At 39.2% G+C, this 24372-nt stretch overlaps 1 protein-coding gene across 1 annotated transcript in view; it reads right to left on the bottom strand.

Annotated features, from left to right (window-relative positions):
- Nucleotides 1-24144, bottom strand: part of LOC133063264 (cyclin-Y-like protein 1) — a 35260-nt gene extending 11116 nt beyond the window's left edge. Inside the window, exons 1-6 of the mRNA XM_061152379.1 lie at nt 23764-24144; nt 13063-13137; nt 11251-11285; nt 5816-5916; nt 2624-2659; nt 440-491 (exon numbers count right to left, since the gene is read on the bottom strand). Coding sequence (XP_061008362.1) covers nt 440-491; nt 2624-2659; nt 5816-5916; nt 11251-11285; nt 13063-13137; nt 23764-23989 — 525 coding nt within the window. The 5' untranslated portion in view covers nt 23990-24144. The remainder of the gene's footprint in view (nt 1-439; nt 492-2623; nt 2660-5815; nt 5917-11250; nt 11286-13062; nt 13138-23763) is intronic.
- Between the last annotated feature and the right edge of the window lie 228 nt (nt 24145-24372).

The following is a 24372-nucleotide window of genomic DNA, read 5'->3' as shown; positions in this document are numbered from 1 at the left end:
CCGCATGTGTCTACTGAGCACCGGAAGAAGTGAGTTTTTAAACCCTGTCATTTTAATTAGTTTAAAATTTAAACAGTTTTTAAATTTTCTCCTTAGAGGTCTTACATATGTGTTAGGAAATGTTTCTATTGTGTGATGCTATGGAAAATCATCCTTTAAAAACCTACATTTTCTGTTACTTGGGTATGTTTACTTACCTGCTCATTCGTCATACAAAGCATAACTTGGTTCTTATCAGTCACATCCCTGACACAACATGCTTTTGGTAAAATTACTTGACATAATATGGGGTGGGGGAAGAAGACTTAAAGGAAGACAATCTTGGCTTTGAGCTGGAGGCAATAATTTTCTTCTAGTAATTAACTTCAAAGCAAATCAGCATGAAATAAACACAACTGTAATAAGAGAAAAATACACCTTCAATAAAAGTGACACTTACTGTGAGTGGATGTGATCTCTCATCAAAAATGTCCAAGGACCTATTGGCATCTCTATAAAATAAGAATGTGTATTTTAAAAATTAATTCAGGAGTTACTAGGTTAGTAAAATATCTGCTAAAAGTAGAGAGAGGAGTAGAGGAAGCTTAACCTTAATAAAGCAAACAGTTTTACATATTCTCCTGGATTGTGCCCTTAGAAAGGTTTTCTGACCTATTTTATACTCAGCACACCAAGTTGCATGAAATCTCTTCTACAACCAGCCAGAGCTGCCTTTACCCACACAGACCCCTTCTAACAGGCAATGTTCGTAGACCAATACATTTCCACTTCACTAACCTCACAATGGAATATACAAGAACATTTTATAAAGTGGTAGTAGTGGGCAATAAAGTCTTCTAACTTCAATGAATGTAAATATGAGATTCATGATTTTTTCTTGTCTCCACCCCCTTTTGTTCTTCATATTATATTCTTATTGTTTATTTCTTCTTGTCTCTTTTAAATAGTTTGAGTTAAAAATTTTAATTGTCTTTTAAGAGAGACCAGGCTTTTTCTTTTAAATTCCACCACACTACTACACTGTGCCCATTTAAACAGCAGTTCTGCAAATGTGGTCTATAGGCCTCTGGGAATCTCCCCTGGCCCCTCTTCAGAAATCCTGTAAGTCCAAGAGGTCAAAACTTTTTTTATAAGAATACCAAGACATCACCTGCCTCTACACTGTTTGACACTTAACTATGATTGTATAAAAGCAAGTGGGTAAAATTGCTCATTTCTGAGTGTGAATCAAGGCAGTGGTATGAAACTAAATTAGAAGTCATTCACTTATTCCTGGCCAAATGAATGTAAAAAATCTGCTTCACTTAAGAACATCCATGATGAAAGAGTAAAAATTAAGTGTTCTTAAACCTTTACTCTTCCTCATACTCTGAGTAAGCGGAAAGTATGCATTAAGCACTTGTATGTACTGAGACATGGCCGTGCTAAGGGAGAGCACTTGTAACTCACTGGGAACCAGGTCACTTTTTCCCCTAGAACATCATATTTAAACCACTTTTTTCATGAAACACCAATTGACAGTCATTTTTTGAAAAATGAACAAAGTGAGCCTGTCACTTCAAAGAAAACTCTAAACTATTTGTTGCCAATGATAAAATTCAAACCATCAAGCTAAAAACATTAGCATTTTTGGAAAATTTGTACCTTCCAGTGTGTTATTTATGGTGAGCTTGATTTATCAATACTTGAAGACTTTTCCGATAAGACTGGTAGTGATACTAACAAGAGTGAGTTTTTGACACTGTCTGAAGACAAGTGAACCAATACTTGGCAAATGACAATGTATAATTATTATAAAATCATGTACAGATAAAAAGATCCACTCAGTATGCATGACAGATCAATGGGCATTAATTTAACATAGTATCTACCTCAAGTTCACTGATAATGACTTGGAACTCCATCTTAACTAATTTAATAAACTGGCACATGTGGATTTTGGGGACAGTATCAAAGAATATGTCCAATTATCTCAAGGCTTTAAAAATTCACCTTTTCCCAACTATATGTCTGCATGTAGCTGGATCTTCATATTGCTTCTTCAAAGCAAACGACTGCAGACAATGTTGACATGAGAATCAACTGTCTCCTATTAATGAGATACTATCCTCTCCACTATTTTGTTGTGGGAAATGGTTATTTTTCATTAAAAAAATGACTTATGTTAAACACTGGGGTCCCCAGTCAGATGGTGATCTCATCCCTCAGGAGACAGTTTTCCTGTCCTAATGTGGAGAGAAGCAGAACACCTTACTTGCACCTACAGAGCAGAGGCCGGGGTGCTGCTAAATACTCTGCGACACACAGGGTGGCACCCCACACCAAAGCCTCATCCAGCTCAAAACTTCAGCAGTGCTAAGGAAAGCCTGCTTTAACATACAGTGGATTTAATTTTTTAAATTTTAAATTTCAATTTCTAATACAGTAAATATCCATATAAACCACATAAAACTTAAAGAATTAAGAGTCCCAAAATAAAAATAGATGATTCACTTCAATACTGTAATGAAAGCACTCTGACAGTAAAAGCTTACTCTAATACTGTCTATTGTTATTAACACTAAACTTGATACTGTGTAAATTAACTAGCTGGAATAACAAGACAGGTTTTAAAAGAGCTCACCTGTTCTTTATGTGGTAATATATTGCTAAGATCACACTGTGGAGGGAAAAAAAATATTGTAATAATTGGTTTTTATCACATTAGGCCTGAAGACATTTTAAAGGGTTGGCAGAGAGGTAAGACCATCCAGATGCCCGGTGGCCCCCACACACCCTAATTCAGAGCAGTACCCATAGGTGGTATCCCCCATGTTTTAGGTTCTTTGGCTTTTAGCAAAATTAGGAGACCCAAAATATAGATGTGCTCTTAGAAGACATGTTTGGGTTGATTATCATAATATATAAATTACTATATATGTCCCCGGTCATTTGTCCTTCTATGCACAGAATCTTTCATCCCATACAAGTTACATCATCTATCCACATGGTTAAATTTAAGCCATACAGATTTTGTGTGTGTGGCTTTTTGTTAGGCACTGCATTTCAGTTGATTCAGTTCGGTATTCCCCCTCACACATCTATTTTCCATTATTTCTCTAAAAGTAAGTAATACGAGTACTCCATATCAAATAAAATGGATTTAAAATCACTTTCACACATAATTGTTAGAAAATTTAATAGCAAAATTTTACAGTCACAAAATTGATGATAGGCCTAGTTATCCTGAAATAAGCACTGCTAATAAGGCAGCACAATACAGCACAGTACACTATTAATGACAGGTATTTCCACATTATTTTAAATAAAGTATTAACTAACCAACAGGTACAAGTCCTCAGATAGTTTTTACATTAATATAGCCCTAAGTTATTCACAGACGCTGTGTATTAGGCAATTAAGGGGTTCTCTGGTTAAGTTATTTGCTTCCCTTTGTTCTCAGTATCTAAAATGAAACTCAAAATTATTAATAGAGAGAAGGCAAATCTGAATTTTGTAACTCGTCTATAGAATCTTAGCATTTGCAGAAAGGCCTGTAACACTGTTAGCATCAAAGATGGATACTTCTATAGTGCTTCAAAGTTTCTTCAAATTGATTTTAAAGTCACAGAATTAAAAGTTACATGATAAAAAGGGCAACTGGACCTAATATGATACTTAACCCATTTTACAAATAAGAGAATCAAGGCTTAAAGTTGACTTACTCAAGGTCCCACCAATTATCAGAAGTAGCTCTCTTTCTCCTACCCTCAAAGCAGAGAGTGGCTCCCAAGGTCAGCTGCACACTGGATTACCCGGGACGCTTTAAACACTGCCTGGCTTCTGCTTCAAAATGTTCTGATTTAACTGCATTAGGTACGACCTGGGCAACAGGATTGTATTTAAAGCTCCCCAGGGGACTGCAACGTGCAGCCAAGTCTAGGAATGAATGAGTCAGGGTTAAGATCAGAATCTCTCAGGATGCTTTTGTCTATGAAATCATGCCTCACACATCATTCCTCAGCTTGTCCAAAGGGGTGTGTGTGTGAGAGAGAAAGACACAGGGACAGAGAGGCAGGTAGACCCACAGACTGTGTCTTGAGGGCAGGGAGGAAAGGTGGAATCCATGTATGTGTTCAGAGACATACATCTTGAAAAAGTTGCATAAGTGATTCTAATAAGGCTCACCTACCCCAAATGAAAACTAATCCCATCGTAGTTTTCAAAATCATTCCTAAAAGCCAATTTGCCCTATTAATTTTCTCAGTAAACCTTTATTTCATCAATAATGAATGTGAATGGTCATTTTTAAAACTTAATGAGAAAAAAATTTACTGTATTTCCAAACACTAAGACTAGGTTGAGAATAAAAAGCATGAAACCTACTTGTCTGAGCAAGGTTAATCTTTAAAACTACTTCTGAATTATATACTGGAACATCAGGCTCTTCTGAATTCAAAAGAAGCTGTGAGTCTAGCCACAGTGAGAGTAGTTTTTAACCCACAGATTTAGAGTCTTGGCTAAATAAAAACATTCAGTGATTATGAGAGAAGTGCCAAAACTCAGGACTTTAAAGAGCAATGAGGCTCAGTTTTTGTTGAAATACGATTTGACCGAAACTAATATTATAAGAAAGTTACATTATTATGATTGTGAACTGGTTGTTTTTAATTAAAGTTAGAAGTTACTGATCATTTAAATAGCTAAAAAATAAAAAGCCTTGCACATTAAAAATTAAATTAAATTTATAAGCTAATTATATTTTTAAGACAGAAAAGTAAAATTAATGATAAGGATACTAATATTTTCAAGTAGCATTTCCCAAACTGTTCTGGAAAGTCAACATTCATATGCTAAGAAGACATTAGCTAATGTTCCATGGACAACCCCAAGGGAGGTAGGAAGGTCTGCATCCTGTTTGGTTTTTAATTCTCTCTCTTAAATAAACTTGAACATTCCCATGATTAGGGCGTTTTGGACTGTGCATCTCCAATTGTGGACTATGAGGGGCTTCCAGAAGTTGAGGAATAGTTTTCATCATTGTAACACTGTTCGTGTCTTCTTAAGTATAAGCCTGGCCACAGCCTTCTTTCTGAAACTTCATCTCTTTTTTTGTTCTCTGCTTTGATTGATACAGTGTGTTAGAGATACCCATATATAAACAAAAATTAAAAAAAAAACAAAAACAAAAATTAAAAGTGTCTATTAAGTTAAAATCTCAGTTGAACAAATTTCATCTATGGAGAAATTAAGCTTGAGAGTATGCCCCTTAAAACAGTTTTGATATATTTTCCCCCTCTTTGGGGGAGAGGAAGGAGAAGTAAAATTTCCTACAGAAATACTACAGGAAAAAAATGCACAGTGGGATAAATCTGACCAAGTCCAGTTAAATTTAACTGCAGATTCACTTCAGTGCCAGTAGGGGACAAGCTGTTCCTTCTTCTAATGGTAGCTTCCAAACTAGTCTACATAGTTGTAGGACTCTCCCAACTCATAAAGAAATAATTTTTTTCTAGAAACATACAATAAACAGGTACCTCTGTTTCTCATTATGTTCAACATTGTCTTAACAATAGAAATGAATCAAATGAGGTTTACATTTTTCCTGGGATTTCTCACTTGCTAACTGACTTTCCCTTCTATCATGTACTCTATGATTAACATGGAAACGGAAGACTCATATTGAGAGGTCCTTGAAACCAACATAGAGTTGACACCAGTTTCTTAACCTGATCACTGAAAAGGACAAACCAAATGAATGAAATTATGTATGGCGAGGATGCTTTCAGCATGAAGGGGGTCTGCCACTCAGCCTTGGCAACCTAGCTGTACTCACCATTTTATTGTGGTTCTAAGATTAGGCTGGCTGACTGTGCTGTCATCTAGAAATACGGTTGGGCACGAGCTATACTTTTTAGTAAGCTGCCCTGAAGAAACCTGAAGGGGAAGGGAGATAGGAGAAAATGTCACAGTAAGTTAAACCTATAAAAGTGTGTTTTTTCCTTGGTTAAAATGTCAAACGATAAAGCATTAAGATTTTCCTTATACTCCATGAACTGCTGAGTGTTGCATCACGGGCAGCTCCATGGGAAACCTCTGTACTCTAACTTCCACAGGCAAGATATGAGAAATGTGGTATAAACTGCTGCTCTTAAAAACGGACCCACAAATGAACCTGGAAAGCACCTGTTACAAATTGCCTTTATAGTAATGAGAAAGCTTTTAGTAAGACTTCAGTGTTTCTTCCTTAAGCAATGAAATGCAGCGGAGATTTCTATTTCTATTCATTTACTACAATTAAATGCAATGCTTTATATAATATCGATGTGAGAGCATTTCATTGCAGTAAATGAACGCCAATCATAAATGTATTAGTTTGGGAGACAGTGTGAGGAAACAAGCGTTTTTGAATCAGAGGCTGGGCATGCCAGGGCTGCTCTATCACTAGTGACCTGAAGGCCATAGATCTCTTTGAGCCTCAGTTTCCTTATCTGGAGGATGAAAGGGTATAGCTTTAAGATTCTCTCACAGCCAAGAAACAGACAAAGCAGCTCTGAGAATTTCACGGTTAAGTAAGACTGCCACTATATTACACAAGGGAGAGCCTCAGAGAATACTTTCCACTCATCTCACAGTTTTATTCATTCTACTCTACATGTTATCTGCCACTCATCATGCCACTCTGCTGCCTTGCGCATGCTGCTCTCTGCCTGCAGTGGCTTCTTCCTCCTCCTTGTCCCAGCAAGCTTGACCCCATCGACCTCCAGCAAACCTCAGCCAGCAGCCACACCACCAAACTTCTACCTTTCTGCACACTTACACCTCTGTTTCACCACCCGTTACATGGTCTCAACTGCTTGCCTGGTATCCCCCTCCTAAGTAAGCAAGCAAGCTCCTCTAGGTGACAGATTCTTACTGCTCCTCCTCCAGCTGCTGAGAACAGAATCTGGGACAAATTAGGAATCGAGAAGCATTTGACCAATTATTTAAGATCGATTACAACTGGAAGGCAAATCATGCTAATGATACACATTCAAACTATCTGCAGTGGTGCTGGGTAGGTGACAAAGAGCTTTGTCAGACCCTCTAGAGAATAAGCTATCTTTAAAACACTTTAGAAGTATCCATTTATTTGTGAAGAGCCCAAAACACAGCCATAGTCAAATACTAAAACAGCCTGAACTATGTGAGGACAATTCTCTTCCTTTAAGTAAAGGCCAATAATCAAATCCCAGTCACTGTCAGTAGCTCTGAGTAATAGCATTCTTTAATACCACAGAACACAAACAGTTTTAACACTTGGTTTTCTTGGTTTTTGTTTACTAATTCAGATGAGCCTTCCTTCCTTCTATTAAAATAAAGTAGTTTTCACCACGCTGTCACACTCTATCCGTGTCCTCCACAAACGCATCAAAGGTGAAACAAGGAGAAAATCTAGTCAATGTTTTTTTAAAATACAGAGCATTTAAATAAACATTGCCAGTAGCCAATAATAAGAACTATCCAAATGGGTGTATAAGCCACCGTTTTGCTTGTTTCAGGTATTTTCTGGCAAGGCCACTTACTCCTTATTAACAAAAAGTTCTACACATAACATACCTGAAAAGTACCACTATTTGGAAGAATTTCTCCTTCAAGCTAGAAATGATTTCAACTGAAACTCATATATTCCTTAAGCCATCTGGTTAATGTGTAATTTTAGAATCTCAAAAGAGACACAGCATGAAAACTGTTCATTCAAATAGTTATATTCTAAATGAAGTTATCTTTTAAAAGGTCACCACTATTAAGAGTATGACACATTACACACAGTAAAAGTCAGTTCTGACTATAAAATCTATGAGGGGAATAAAAATAGTAAGAAAATGCACCAAAATATAGACTAGTTTGTAGAGCTTTGGCTTTGGGTAACATTTGTCCCGTTTTTCTCTATTAAAACTTTTTCTTTATTATGAATTATATCTGTTTCTCTTTGGAAATATTAGTGCTGAAACGTTTAAGAAGTTTCATCAGACGTAGCCCTACAGACTATGGGTGCTCATTTAGTCTATCAGTAACCTACAGACTACTGGCTAGATCCTACCAAAGAAATAGTGAACACTTCTCCAGGCCTACTCCTGAAGCGATTCAAACTTCTGGCATCTACTATTCCCTAAAGGATGGCAGAATTAAAGCCTCTGAGCAAAGCCTGGATGTATTAGCTGCCAACAGGTTACTTTCCTCTCATCTCACTTTAAAATTTAAGGTAACTGTCCTTTATGATTAAAGCCTTATCATCACTGGCTCAAAACCTCAATAAACTACACTGACAAAGATTAATGATATAAAATGCAAATGCAAAAATCAAACAGCAGAACCCACTCACTGATAGTTTAATGTTCAATGAAGAAGAGTATTTACCTTCATTCAGAGCTAAGGACAGAACAGATGGACTTCTACAATCTTTACAAGAAGGGAAAAGGCTTACTTAGTAGACTTCAGGTTTAATGGCAAAGACTAGAAAATCACCATACTGGAAGACTAATAAGTAACAATCCCCCCCAAAACTTATCATTAAAAGTCAAGCACCTTTTGAAATTCTGCCTCCACCCAAGTGAATCTTCCCATCCTGCCTACTGCCTGAGTTTAACCCATCAAAAAAATTAAGCTGAAATTCACTTTTTGCTTCCCCTTTCCACAAGCTTTAGATGTGTTTATTAATAATTATTAAGACTTTAACTTAAAATTTTGTAATATCTATGCATTAGCCTGGGGCTTCCCTGGTGGCTCAGTGGGTGAAGAATCCACCTGCCAATGCAGGAGACGCAGGTTTGGTCCCTCAATCAGGAAGATCCCCTGAAGAAGGAAATAGCAACCCACTCCAGTATTCTTGCCTGGAAAAGTCCATGAACAGGGGAGCCTGGTGGGATACAGTCCCTGGGGTTGCAGAAGAGTCATGTCTGACTTAGCAACAAAACAACAAGAAGTGCATTAGTGTAAACTACTCCATCCACATTACTGCACACTGATGGACAATGTGGCAGGATGAGTAGTTTGAACAGGATTCTTAATCAAGGCCCTAGTAGAAATGTACAGTATTTTAATTGTAGGTATAGTAGAAAGTATTGTCTGAATCACTATCATTAACTATACTGAATCAAAACTTTTAAACTCAGAATTTACATTCAAAGTATAAATCCAACTTTGAGTGGACCAACCACAAATCTACTTTTTTTCCCACCTTCTTTCAGAGATCTCATCTCATTAGAATTAAAAGTATTTTTTTAAAAAAGCTGTACCCAAGACAGGATAAACTGCAGATGATTTTTGATGTTTGAAAGATGAAAAATGAGATAAAGGAGTAGTAACTGACATGGCATAACAGAGGAAGCACAACCTTGGAACTACAGAGTGACTGGGCCAGGAACAACAAAAGCAATCTGGCTTACAGAACCCAAGGCAGGTTCAAAATTCAGAGACGTGGTCGCCAAATCCGTGCAGTGAGGTCTATCAGTTAGCAAAGTGATGCTTCCAATTAGATCTTAACAGACAGCGAGGGACCATCACATGTTTGAGGGAAACCTCCAAGAAGTCACAGATCAAAGCAGGGAGAAGGAACTGATGGGAATGATAAAAATCCAGGAGCAAATAAAAACTTTAAAAAAAATCTTCAACATCTACAGATAAGATGAGAAATTGCATCAGTGAAAAAAAGAATGAAAGGATGGAAGAGAACTCTAAAAAATAAGGTAGACAAAACAATATATTCAATAGAAGGATTAGAGCAGAGTCAAGGAAACCTCCATGAAGTAGGACAAGAAGACAAAATGGAAAACAGAAGAGGAAAAAAATCTGTGCAGAAATATTGCTCTAAAATTTTCAACATCTAACAGGAATCCAAAAGAAAAAAACAGAAAATACCAAAGCAGCACACAAAAAAATTCACTAGAAGAAAAGATGTTCTGCATGTTTAAATGCCCCAATAGCGTGACAAGGTCTATACCAAACCATGTTATGAAATTTCAAAACCCCACAAAGACAGAGGGTACTACAAGGTTCCACAGGAGGAAGGAATGGAGCAAAGACTAACTTGGTAATATACAATGTATCAAATTCAATAGATTTTAGAGCAACACTGTAAATGAGAAGACAAGAGGGAAATGTCTCTAAAACTGCAAAAATTAGTTTCGACCTAGAATTCTACACTTTATCAAACAGAAGGAGTTTCACAGAGGCTAGGTCTTTATAAAATTTTTGCTCATGTGCCTTTTTCCAGGATAATGTGCTCCAGTAAAACAAGACAGAGGGAAACAGAATCTAGGACATAGGGGATCCAACACGAGAGAGCAGTGATGTGAGATCCCAGGTGACTTCACACAGATATCCCAGGAAAACAGGCACAGCGCCAGTCCAGGAATCATTAGTATGTAGCGGGTAGGAAGACAAAAGGTTGGCGAAGAGTGTCTCCAAGAAGAAATGGAACAGATGTGGTTTTGTGGATGGTAAATATTTTTGATAGGCATGTGACAAATGTTACAACATTTGGGGGAAAAAATAGCTGTTAGAAAACAGGCAAGTGAATATAGTCAGGAAATTAATTCCACAGAAAAAAAATGAAGAATGTGAAAACAGGGAGACTGGCCAGGGAGCTACTCAACTATGTTGGGCTGTGTGAGATCATGTTTGCTAGAAAAAGCAGAACTGGATTACCCTGAGAAGTGTGGAAGTGCTCAGATTTCATTAATATTGAAGAAAAAGAATGAAAGGTGCGTAAGGAGGTGGCACAGAGAACTATATGGCTCAGCAATGAACAACACTTGCTTAGTCATCATAATGTAAACAGGGATTCCGGTTTAATAAAAACTGATGCATGTAAAGGGAACAGAAGGAGGGAAATAAAATCACGGTGGACGAGGAAGTTACGCGTTCACCTGTTGTGCCAAGAAGTCAATGGACGGCGCTAAAAATTAAATTACCTATTACACTTTTATTACTTTGGTTAAAAACTAAGATAAAAAATTTAAGGCAAAAGAATTTAAGGTAGATCTTCATGTTATAACCATATTATTGAAATTTAACTTAAATGTCAGGACCCTTAAAAAAAAAAGGGTACTACTAAGTCGAAAACCTTTCTGAATATACTTGATAATTAGGAACTAGAGATTCAGAAATTTTATAAATAAGAGGTTAATGCTAATAGTATTGGATCCATCATACTTTTTAGGAATCATGGCAGACATGCTTTTAATTAATCAAACTATTGATTTCTTAACTTTTCAACTATTTACTTACATGGTTTAAATGGTTGCTCTTCCTCTTTTCTCGCACTAAGAATAAAAAAAAAAATTAACTGATGAATTCTGATAAAACTACCATAGAAAAATAAGTCACTAATTATCTGATGGATTACCAATATACACAATGAGTTAAAATTTCATTCTGTTTTTTAAAATAATTTCCAACAAAATATATAATTTAAACCACCCAGCAAAATGAATCCTATAAATAATATCTAAAAACTTAGTTTTACTATTTGACTAATACTAACAGATACTCTGTATTAGGTACAAATCAAAGACTCTCCACTTACAAAAGAAAAGGACAAAGCAAATTAGGCCAGGTGAGATATTTAGCTAATAAAAAAATTTACCAGCTGCACAGTATGTAGTATTTTCTAGTTCTACATGTACTTTAGTCACCAGGATTAACAGATGACAACTCCAAGTTCCAGTTTCTGGTCAAGCACCCGTGTCTCTGGAAGCATCCTGAACCACTTATTGGTCACCTACTCAAACACCCAACTTAAAAAATACAGGTTCTTTACACACTGGAAAGTAATCTATGAATTTTAACATACGTGCTGACCTCACTGAACATACATCGACAGCACATAGAACTGTTTTGCTCCAACAAAGGCCAGAAGAATATAAGCTCAAAGAGGGTCTTAGGCCACACACTTTCCCATGGCATCACAAGCACGAATTCCTTTAGACTGAGGAGAGACAGGGGCATGGGAGAGTGTTTCTTTTACTCTCTCCACCACCTCTCTACAGTGTGAGCAGCTCATGAGTCTGGAAAAGACTGAGAAATACAGTAATCCTAACTAAAAATAATTGCCTCAAGGCAAAGTACACACACTTTAAGAACATGCAAACTAGAAACCCCAGGAGCTCCCAGGTTGGAGAACATGTGGTACACTCTGGGCCCTGCCCCCATGCCTGGCCCTCTTCCGTCTGGCTGTTCCTGAGACAGACCCTTTGATAAAAACCAGTAATCTAATGAAAATAAAAGAGGAAAAGAACCCTCTATTTTTTACTGTGCTGCATTACTTCAAATATTATAGAACATTCACTTCTGGTATTCCTGCTCTCATAAACAACCGAAAAACCTGATCATATATGGCTTTTTAGCAAATAAACTAGGATTTAACATATATTAAGGAAGACAAGCAGGCAAGACAAGCAGGAGTGCAAAAACTTCTGATTCTCATCTTAAAACAAGCAGGACACTAGAAATTTACACAAGGTTTCCCATACTGAGGATAACCTTCTGGGAAATCCCATATGGCAGGCACATTGGTCTGATTACCCTGACCCAGCACTACATCAGGATGAAAGAACTTTTAAAAGAACTTAAAAATTCACATGAATCTGGATGTGAGAGAGGTTCACCCGGTTGAGCACTGTGCAAAATGGTGCCGAAATCCCAAGCCTCGACTCCCATACATAAGAACTGATTATGCAAACCTAACTGTGACCTAAACCGTATCATTCATCTTTAACTCATGCGCTCTTGGAGCGAAAGGAAAAGGACAAAGTAGCATGGAAAAACAGACCACAACTAAATCATGTGGCAAGCTGACTGTGGATAAAGAAATAGCAGTGTATAAACAGATGGTCTAAGTGTTTCTCCTCATTAAAACAGTGACACCTAAATGAAAAATGTATCATCACACATTAAAATAAAACATCACATATTAAAGTATTATCACATATGAAAAAAAAAAATTTCAACCATCCTAAGTGCTTTTCCGTATCTTCCTGTAATACACAAAACAAAAACAGTTTTCAATCTTTTTCTCAGGGGGGGAAAACACTGTCTTACCGTCCGTTTGAGATTTGCTCAGGAAAATTGTGCTTGCCCTTGGGTGGTCAGAAGGGTTTGATTCCAAAGCTAAGTCTGCACAGGAAAAAGAGAAAAAGGTGTGACAATTTAGTTGAGTAGAAAAAGACATGACTTTTAAAACAGCTACACGCTGATTTTAATCAAGTTTAATAGTCTTAAGAAGAGCGTTTAGCAATGACAAGAAGGAAACTGTAGTAAAGGCAACAAGACAAAAATTCTATTGGGAAACAGAAAAATTGTAGAAATTCTCCATATATGTGGAATAAAACCAGGGCTATGTCTTAGGCTTTTTTTTTTTTAACTTGCACCTAATCTATGCCACTTTTAGGCGAATCATGTATGTGATTCCCCTCCTACGTACTGATTAAAAATTCAGTCACCTCTCTTTAAGCTGATATTACTAGCACATTTCAGGAAGTCTCAAGAAGCAAGTTATGCTGTAGTCAATTACTATCAGATACCAGCTCAATCAATCAAATACGCTATAACCAAATGAGCTGCTTTTGGCAAACGTTCTTCAGACAATCTAATGGCTAATTCCAACTACACTCAACAAACGAACTCATTTAGTTGGCTGCCGTTCATCTAGGGGCTATTCATCATGGCAGATTTAAGAGGATTACATAAGAGTTCAATGTTCTCATCCACAGGAACACTTCCAGGATAGTGAGTTTTAACTTTGCCCTCTAGTTCCAAAGCTAAACTCTCACTTCTTCCTTTCATGCTGCATGATTAATAGAGGGCTTCAGTAAGAGTACTTCCTGGAGCACATCAAAGGGCTGCTTGAAAAAAATTTTGCCCATACCTACATAAAAACGGTGGGTCTGCTGGCAGTTCACCTTGCACCAAGGTGGGACAGTCTTCTATTTAGGCAGAAATATCAAGCAAGCACAAGCTGCCATGCTGGACAGTAAGGTTGTTGTTTAAAACAAACCTAAAAGCCCTATGGGCAGTTACTTAGTGAAGTCCACCTCAAACCAATTAAACAATCTTTTAAGAAACTGGACCAAGAGTTGTAAAGAGCAACAGTTAAGGCAGCATTTCCCAAACCACATAATAATTGGCCTATTTTTAAAGGGGACTTTGGTGGTCAACGTGACTTACACATTATCGCTGAGAATCAAAAGAATATATACATTGATACATTAAAAACTAACCAGGTGTTCCCCATCCCGTATGGCAAAAACTACTACAATATTGTAAAGTAATTAGCCTCCAACTAATAAAAATAAATGAAAAAATAAATAAATAAAAACTAACCAGTCCCACAGTGAATTCTGTCTGACCCAGCATTTCACAAATGTTATCTACCTAGAATCCTTTTCTTCCCCAAAGAAAGAATTTTGCATGAACAGTAATTTGGGACTTCCTGGTTTAATGGGAATTTAATTGTTACTGCCAGCACTAGAAATTTACATAGCTAAACCGACTGCTTTGTTCTTTGTGAAAATTCCTTCACTGCATTTGGAGTTTATTAAGCTGTTTTTGGAGAAAATATTCTACTCAACAGTTTTATGTAAAAGACCCATAAAATTATTTTAAAGCTTTTTCCCCCCTACAGATTTGAAAAGTGGGACACTGGGAAAATAAATTATTTCAGTTATACATAAAGTTGACAGGCACAGACTTTCGACCTAAGGCTTCTGAAAGGATTCATGACTACTTACCTGTACCAGAAAGTAAACAGACTACACTGGAATCTAAAAAATAAGCAGAAATGCTTGCAAAGTAGCCATATTTTTCATCAGGGTTTATGGAATGGTAAAATTTAACAAGAGTCAATGGAAGTCCAGGAAAAATAAGTGTCAGGATCAAAGAGAAGCAAGCTTTAACACACACACACACACACACACACACACACACACACACACACCCAGGGTGTGTTCCAGGTATGCTATGATGTGCTACTACGGATCTATATACAGAAAGCAAGAAGGCTGGGATAAAAGAAATGACAACATGCAGGAAAAAAGTAAACTTGCCCAAGTGATCAGAAAAGAGCTGGCACTCCCCCTACCCTACCCTAGAGGTTTCAAGGGTGGGCACATGACCCAGAACTGACTGATAGATCACAGCTTTCCTGGAACTTCCCAAGAAGCAGAAGAAGGCAGAGCGGTGCCCTAGGACCCTTAGCTAGTCTGGGGCTGCTGGACACTCCTCTTGCCATCATGAGGGGAAAGGCTTTTCAGGAGAGATCAACAGAGGACAGCAGAACTGAGACAGGCTGCGAGGTCATTGAACTCCTGGGTCAAGTACTGCTTAATTTACTCATTCAACTCCAGTTATATAAAAGTCAATATATATACTTTTTAATTTAAGCTATTCTGAGACATTTTCTCAAACTTGCAACTGAAAGAGACCTGGATAACCAGCAGTACTGATGATCACAATGAAGGTGGGGAAAGGTAAAAGTCACTTGCTCATTCCTTTAACAAATGTCATGAACAAAAATTTGCATGAGCCAAAATGACCCTATTTAAAAATTAACCCACAGACTTACAACCCAAGCTCTAATTAGTGTATAATTTATGTCTTCTTGTTACTAACAACCCTTCTACATCTGACTGTTGCATATTTACTGTTTAATGAATACACAACAGCCCATCAAGCGTTATTCCTGTGCTGGACTTAGCCAATCCCCTATTGCTGGGGTTTAGGTACTTACAACATTCTATTCTTTGATGAGGAAACTTTTCATCTATTGTTATACAGCTTTTTAAATAAATAATGGTTTTTTTCTCCTTAGCAAAGATCTTCAAAAGTGGGATGTCTAAGCCAAAAGGTGAGATCATTTTCATGGCTCAAGGTACAGTGCTAAACTGCTTCCTAAAGAAGGTGGGGCCACATTAATGTATAATACTACCAATCATGACAGTTTTAGTTCCGACCCCTGCTCTGTACAGTTGGGGGGGGGGGTCTTACTAATATAAATAAGGAACAGCACTGTAGATCTAATCTGTATTTCTTTCGATTACACAGTTTTTACTACTTTCCCATAATTATCAGCATCATTTCCACTTTGGTGAGCTGCCTATCATTCATACATACTAAACATACCAGGGCCTTACTGCTGTCAATTTGCATGAGGTTTTCAGAAAATATTAATCTTCTGTTTACAGCCTATATAACAATTTTCTATACAACTTGCACTTTTTGCCAGTGAAAACTACATCACTATTTTATAATAGACTTGACAGGTAAGCCATTAGACAGTAAACTCACACATACACACAATATTTCTGCACACTCCATTAACTGTTTTGCCAAGAGTCTAAGGAGACGATGAAAAAAATCTACCGTACTCTTCACTGTCAGAAAGGTAAGATTGTCAACTCTGAAGCAAAGCATTACCACCCACACTTCCCCTCATCCCCTCTCCCACAAGCACACACAGTAATGTTAGAGGTATTTTGAGAAATTACTGTGCATTTTATATGTGAATTCTTCCTAAAATTACTTCTCTAGCAATCTTTAAGAATGTTTTAACCCAGGAGAAATATTCTTGAGCTTATGATTAGGGGTTATCATTAAAGTTATATTTTAAGACCCATCACTTTTATATTACCAATTTAAATTGCAACTTATTTGACAGCATGATAGACTTATGTGGAAAAAGGATGACTAAAAAAATTTAAGTTCGGGTCTTAATATAAACACTCCCAGGAGGAAACCTGTAAAATACCAGGTCACTGAACATTACTTTTCCTCCAACCTAACATTCTATCAATCGTGAGATCCATCTCAATTGCAGATGTTAAAAATATGAAAATAAAGGCAACTTAGGACAAACAAGATGTATTACTGAAGCCTAAAAGTGTTAAAATTATGCTGTCAAACTGTCAATAAATGATTTTTCCCTGTCAAAATATCAGAGAGAGGGTAGTGACCAAGAAATCATCTGACAGGAGGAGACTAATGCCAACATACTGACTTCAGTTCAGTTCAGTTCAGTCGAGTCCGACTCTTTGCGACCCCATGAATCACAGCATGCCAGGCCTCCCTGTCCGTCACCAACTCCCGGAGTCCACCCAAACCCATGTCCATTGTGCTGGTGATTCCATCCAACCATCTCATTCTCTGTCGTCCCCTTCTCTGCCTGCCCTCAATCTTTCCCAGCATCAGGGTCTTTTCAAATGAGTCAGCTCTCTGCATCAGGTGGCCAGAGTAGTGGAGTTTCACCTTCAACATCAGTCCTTCCAATGAACATCCAGGACTCATCTCCTTTAGGATGGACTGGTTGGGTCTCCTTGCAGTTCAAGGGACTCTCAGGAGTCTTCTCCAACACCACAGTTCAAAAGCATCAATTCTTTGGCACTCAGCTTTCTGTATAGTCCAACTCTCACATCCATACATGACCACTGAAAAACCATGGCCTTGACTAGATGGACCTTTGTTGGCAAAGTAATGTCTCTGCTTTTTAGTATGCTGTCTAGGTTGGTCATAACTTTTCTTCTAAGGAGCAAGCGTCTTTTAATTTCATGGCTGCAATCACCATCCGCAGTGATTTTGGAGCCCAGAAAAATAAAGTCAGCCACTGTTTCCACATCTTTTTGCCATGAAGTGATGGGACTGTATGCAATGATCTTAGTTTTCTGAATGTTGAGCTTTAAGCCAACTTTTTCACTCTCCTCTTTCACTTTCACCTTCATCAAGAGGCTCTTTAGTTCTTCTTCACTTCATATATTGCAACTAAAGAGGACTGTCAGCATTTTCTGGGCCAACTTCTGGGCTCCAGTTTACTTAAAGGTTTACTCCATTTACTGAACTGCCCTATCACCCCTAGTACTACAGTATATTAGTTTTATGGCTAATAATACATTTCATGTCTTACAGTCAGCCGGTGATTTCATCTGGGTCCACACTTTACACCCTAGCCAAGCGGTTCCTGCCAGCAGATGCTGACCTGGGCTGTCTCACCGGAGGGCACACAGCATGCTCCTGCAACCCCCGCAACTGACCTGCTTCCCCAGTTTCTGACCAACCTGGCTTCCAAACTGCTTCTCAGCTTGCCTCTAACTTGGTTCTCAGTCCTGCCTTACCTTAATCCTCAATCAAATGCTGTAATGATGATGACCAAGAGATGATATCCAGGTAAGTATACCTGGCTTTATGTATTTCTAAAGAGTACTTAGCTCGGGCTTCTTGGACTTTTAAGAACCTTTCTGGGTTGCAAGCTACGGTGATTTCATTTCACATCATACAATGTTACTGTTTTAACTCTTCAAGTTTTATTACTTTAATACCCTAAAAATAAACAATTTTTCTAAAAGGGGCGAGAAAAAAGGTAGTATTTCAAAGCAGAGCACAAAATGACATCAATACATTTTATCCCTATATGTCATGTACATGGAATTTACAGTCCTGATCTATCAAGGTTTTAAAAATGAGTAAAACCTTGGACAATTCTATACCTCAGAGAAGAATCCCTACACTGCCTAACTCAGAACATGATAAGAATCAAATGAAATTCAAGAGCAATCCATACACTATAGCTTCACTGAGTTACACAAGCCCCTTCACCATGACAAGGCTGCAATCCATGAGGGGATATACTATATAAAGCATAATAAATGACACATCACAGCTTTCACAAATTAACTCAAAAGCCAAAAGTGAACATTTAGCATTTCATAGGAAAACTGATGTCCACTTATCACCCTCAGCCAAATAACATCTTAAATAGATAGTGCTTTGTTGTTGTTCAGTCACTAAGTTGTGTCTGACTTTGCAACTCCATGGACTGCAGCACGCCAGGCTTCCCAGTCCTACACGATTCTGTTTGTGCAAACTCATGTCATTGAGTCAGGCCACCCACTAAAGGAAAGAGGATAAGAGTACCCAAGGGCAAGCATTTCTCCTAGTGTTCTTCCTTTTTCTTCTTTAATAAGCAAATACATATCATTTCTCCTGCTTCTGTCATGGAGATTAGTGTATATTTTCTCCCCATTTTTTTTCAGGTTAACATCCCCTGCAGTGGAGAGAGCTCCTTCACAGCTCCCTAATTCTTCAGTGTCTGGATGTGCTAGTTTACCAGTCCCTTACTGGACATCTGAATTATTTCCAGTATTTTGCTACTGAAGATAATGCAACATATGCAGCCTATACCTTCAGAATAAATTCCTTTAGTAGGATCTCTGGATTAAGTGAGACTGTGCAAACTTCCCCTTCAAGGGTTGACCAATTTCCCATTTTTACCAGCAATATATGAATGGAACTTTCTTCAGTATCACCAAAGAATGCAGTGCCAAGTTTCTGAATTTTCTCCCAACACAAGCTACAGTAGTTGTATTTTCCTTTCTCTTATGTGTGAGGATATGCTTAAAAGCCATCTGCATTTCTTTTTCTGTGACTTATCCCATTCATATTGTTGTTAGCCTACTTTTAGATTCACTCAGTTTCTTCAAGTCAGCCTGTTTTAGGCCCTTATTAATGTTGCTTTTTTGTTCAAACCACTGTTGGCTCTCAGCTGAGTGACTACACCAGCCTCCTAGCTTGTCTCCCTGCTTCATTCTACCCCTGCCCACGTTAGAGTAGCTCGTCTGATCTCCCTCCCCTCTCCCCACGTCTCCTTCCCCTTCTTTAAGAGTTATCACCATTCCCTTGCATATAACCTTTTAATGGTTTCCCATTACAATTAGACTAAAATCCGTATTTTTTCTTGTCAAGGTCTACTAGACACAAGGCCTTAACCCGCTGATATTCCTCCTGGCATTCTTTCACTCAGCTGCAGCCACCCTCCTTCTGTCCTCTGCCTACACCGAGCATATTTCCTTCTGAGGACCTCACACGGCTCCCCCTCACTCCTAGGATGCTCACTGTCACTTAAGGAGACCACCCCCAGTAACACTGCCCCCTCCCCAGTCCGTGACCATCATTTTCTTTCTTCTCAGTGTCTCACTACTTGACATTATTCCTGTGTCAACAGGCCCCAGGTACCTCAAGGAAGTAAAGACCAGAGTTAGGGTTTGGGTTTTGTCAGTATAACCTCTGTTTGTCCTGCCCCTAAATCGTGCCCAATAGTCATCCATTTCAGGGTACCCCAAATCATTTATGCTTCTCCCAATTTTCCTTCATCATCTAAGATTTCTTCTAATGTTGTCCTTTGATGTGTCTGTCACCCAAGACCAGCATTAATTTCAGATCTCTTCGAGCGGTAGTTTAGTTACTCAGACTCAAAGACACCGACAGGTTACCAAGACCCACAAAAACCTAAGAGAGGAAATCTACTGTTCAGTGAAAAATCAATGGTAACTTCAATTTGGGGAAAGAACATTTAATGTTAAAATACCTTAACTACAAAATGACTCACCCTATGAATTTAATTAAGTCGTAAGACAAAGCCACAAGACCAGAATTCTACAGGGAAGTACGATACATCACTTTTTATGTCTGTGCCCAGATTAAAGCAATATGATGAGATTATAAAAGACAACCATAAAGGGTGGGTAAATGAATGATGCTCCAACCATTAAACAGCTGGTAAAAAGCAGACTGCACAGCTACATGCACCTGCGTGGAAATACATCCTGGAGCACGCTTCAGGTGTCAGCGCGGTTCCAGGAGCTTCCCGTCTTCACTTTACAAGAGAAAGTTACAACGTGGCACACAAAGAACAATCTCATACAATAAACACAACATTCTGTTTATTCGTATACAAAAGGTTCAGGAAGAACCAACACCAAAATATTAATGAAAATTCTGGATATTCTGAGTATGAGTGAATGACTTTTTAGTATTTTGCAAATCTTTTACCTCAAATGTTTACTGTTACCAAAAAAGTAAAAAAAAAAAAAGTGTTTATAATAGCTACTGAGAGGAGGAAAAACCTGTTGCTCAGAGGTTTTCCCCCATTACGTTGTCAATTCCTTCCCTACCCACTCCTTGGAGGATGGAAGGAAGGAATCACCTGAGAGAGCAGCTTGCACCAGAGAATGAGCAAAGGTCCTGAGAGGAGAATATGAAGGCTGTTTGAAAAGCTGATGCATTAGAGTAAAATCAGGTAACAGGACCTCAGCACCTTATTTTCTATTATTGACACGAACATCAGCTACATTGGATACACTGTGAAAGGCAAGATAGCGACAAAATCCTTTTGAGTCTATCTGATATTTATACTAGGTTCTTAGGAGTTAACTGAAACAGCTTGAAGAAATCATGTTCTTCTCAAAGGTTTCCGAAGAAAAACACACAGCATCATTTATGTTTGGTTTTGAAAAGCCAAAATGTTTTATATCAATGCAGGTATTTCTCAGTTTCCAGGGAAACTGATATAAAATTGTCTGAAATAAAAACATTAAGAGCAAACTTCCAATGTGCTTGCACTTTACATTCGTGTTCTGACCTCCTATCTATGGAAACTTAATAATAGGCAAATGCTGAAATTGAGGTTTCTCTCATCACTTTATTGAATGCCAAAAGAGAGAGACAAATTTAAGTAAAATTTTAACAATCATGTCAAACATAAAAAGGTAAATTCTGTGCTCATGAACTCTCTTTTTCTAGTTCCCGACTCAGCACTCCCCCTCACTAAATGCTTCGTACCTTACCTGCCCGCTTACCGGTTTCTCCTAATGTCCCTCTGTCCAGGGCATTCTCGGCTTCAATTCGAGTCAGCAGAACAAACGCTTTAAAATATACCAACATGTTTACCTGACTGGTAAATTGAGGCTATTTCACGACTTCTTTTATTCCTATCCATTGTAATAAATGTACAGACACAGAATGGAGAGGTATGTGTTGCTTCTGAGTTGTGAACAATAAACTCAAATGGAAATAACCAAACTGAAGTTGAGTTAGGCCTATCTTATGCATAAATTATAAAATAAAAAGTGCATTCCAAACTTTTTTTTAAGCACCCAACAACTGAATTTGGTGTATCTACCACTCTCAAGTCTGTCTCTTCTGTTCAGTAGCTATGTTACACAGTTATTTCAGAGCTCTAAGTCTTGGCTTCTTCATTGGCATCACAGGGAGAATATTCACAGGCCTTATTTATAGATGGAAGGGTCAGCTGAAATACACCCGAAAATACGTTGTAAATCGTAAAAGAATCATACAGAAGTCCAACTTTGGTCTCCCTACACTAGCCTACTACTGTTTTTTAAAATCACTTAGAGGCTTACCTTATAGCAACAAGCTGAGCAGTTTTCACAGGTATGCACAAGCTTTGTTTTTAAAGCTACAATTAATTTACATAATTTGTTCTTTCACAGTATCTGACTATTCTGAAAAGGGAGTACTTTCCACTTACAAAGCCATGTCCATCATATGGGTGAGTTCACAGGCTTACCTATCCTAACTTTGAAAGAAATTAAGTAAACCCAAATGAAATTTAAATAGAAGAGCTATAAGACATATCCTCTATGAAATAAAGACATACTCTCTGGCATTTAAATGAAACAAGTGGGCCAGTGGGGCTTTAACATCTTCACGGCACAATGTTTTCTACTTTAAAGAACACAGTCTTTATTAATGAGCCACAGTGTTATCCAGAATCTTTGTTTTTAAAAACCTAGAGCCGTCCAGTTTCAAAATTCTAGAGGAAAAAAAAAAATCAAACATTTCCTCTCCTCTCTCTCCTCTTCTCCATGACAACCCACCCCCACCCCCAGCCACTTCGTCTTCAGAATTTTCCCTGAACACTATAAAAGTTGAATAGGATTCCACCGGCAGGAGGGGGTTGGAAGGAGAGGTAGCCATGGAGACAACTTTCCTGCAGGATCTGCCATCTTAACTGCCAAATCTTTGTATTACAAATTAAAGTCTGAATTTCTTTTTTCTCCTTTGAAACTTTTGACCAACAGTCTCAGGAACCACCCCCAATCCTCCCTTAGAAGAGGCAACATGCAAGTGAAGTTGGTTAAAGCTGGGGAGCTGAAGACATTTTTGTGTCAAAGTGGGAATCTTAATCAGAGCTCCGTGGGATCGTCTTTGGGTAAAAACAACAACAAAACTATTCCCTGCAGCCGTTGCAGTAACGTTTCACACCGTTCAGTTATTTTAAGACCCCCTCTAACCTTTTTCTTTCTTATCGTTTTCAGATTATAGTTAGAATAAGGTCGCTTCAATCAGGACAACTCTAGACACAATATTACTTAACGCCACACTAACTCTGTCGATATCAGTTTTGATTTTAAATAACAAACCCTAAAATCTGTCTTAATTGTCCCGAGTATCAACTATCCTAACGAGTGGAAGTGTATCTAGATCCTTACCTCGTTCCTTCTCTTAGGTACCATCTGAAGAGGTAAGGATAGGAAGATGGGATGGATATCGCCGAAGTTGGGAGTATTTAAGTTTTCATTGAGAAACGAGAGAATACATCAGAAAGTCTTTACAAAGTCCCACGAGATGTTAAATAGAATCACGAACAGGAGCCACAGACTTGAGGGTCTTGGGTCGGGTTGCGAAAAGGGAATGGGGAAGAATTGGGCGTTCGGGTAGAGAAGAGGGAGAAAGACTGGCCGGACGCGACGGATAAAGAATAAGGGGTGGGGACGCCAGGCAGGGCCAGCCTCCGTCCTTGGTGCCCAGCCCCGAGAGAGCCAACTCCAGGCAGGGAGGAGCCCTAGGCGGCGGCTTCCTCTCGGGGGACCTGGGGGTCGGCGGAGGCCAGAGGTAAGCCCGAGAGCAGACGGCGCCGGCCCCGCGAGGGGCGAGGCGCGCCGGCCGCTTCCTTACCTTCGGGCATCTCCCGGTCGCTGATGTGCTGCAGGTGGCGGCCTTCACCCGCTCGGAAATCCACCTCGGTGGGTTCCACGGCAGCCGGCGCCGGTGCTACGGCCACCGCGTCTCCGGCCGCCGCCTCGTAGACCTCAGACTCGTAGTCTGGCTCCGCCGGCCCCGCGCGCCGGCCCAGCTTGGGGCTGGCACTGGGGCACACGCAACAGGTCAGCGTGTTCCCCATGGGGCGCCTCCGCTCGGCCCCGGACTCCGCCAAGCTCAGAGACCGCCCCCTCCCCCAACAATGGTGCGGCGGGCACCGGCCGACCCGGGCTATGCCGGGGCTGCGCCGCGCATGTAGACGCGGCCTCGCCTGCCTCCCTCCTGTCCGCCCCGCCGCCGGGCCCGGGGCAGGGCTCCGGGCCCGGCCGCACCCGCGCTGTCTCGCCGCCGCCGCCTCCCCGGAGTCAACCAGTCTGTGAAGGCGGCGACCAGCGCGGCTTATTTAAAAGGGGTGGGGACCCAAGGTGCGCTGAGACGCGCAGCCACTGCCGGGAGAGAGCGCGGCCGGAGCTCCTCCTCCTTCCGCCGCCGCCTCCCGACTGAAGGCCGCTCGCCTGGCTGGCC

This window comes from Dama dama, chromosome 10 (genome assembly GCF_033118175.1).
Source record: "Dama dama isolate Ldn47 chromosome 10, ASM3311817v1, whole genome shotgun sequence".
In the NCBI taxonomy this organism is placed as follows: Eukaryota; Metazoa; Chordata; class Mammalia; order Artiodactyla; family Cervidae; genus Dama; species Dama dama.
Note: the sequence above shows the minus strand (reverse complement) of the source record. Positions and strands in the feature narration are given on the sequence as shown.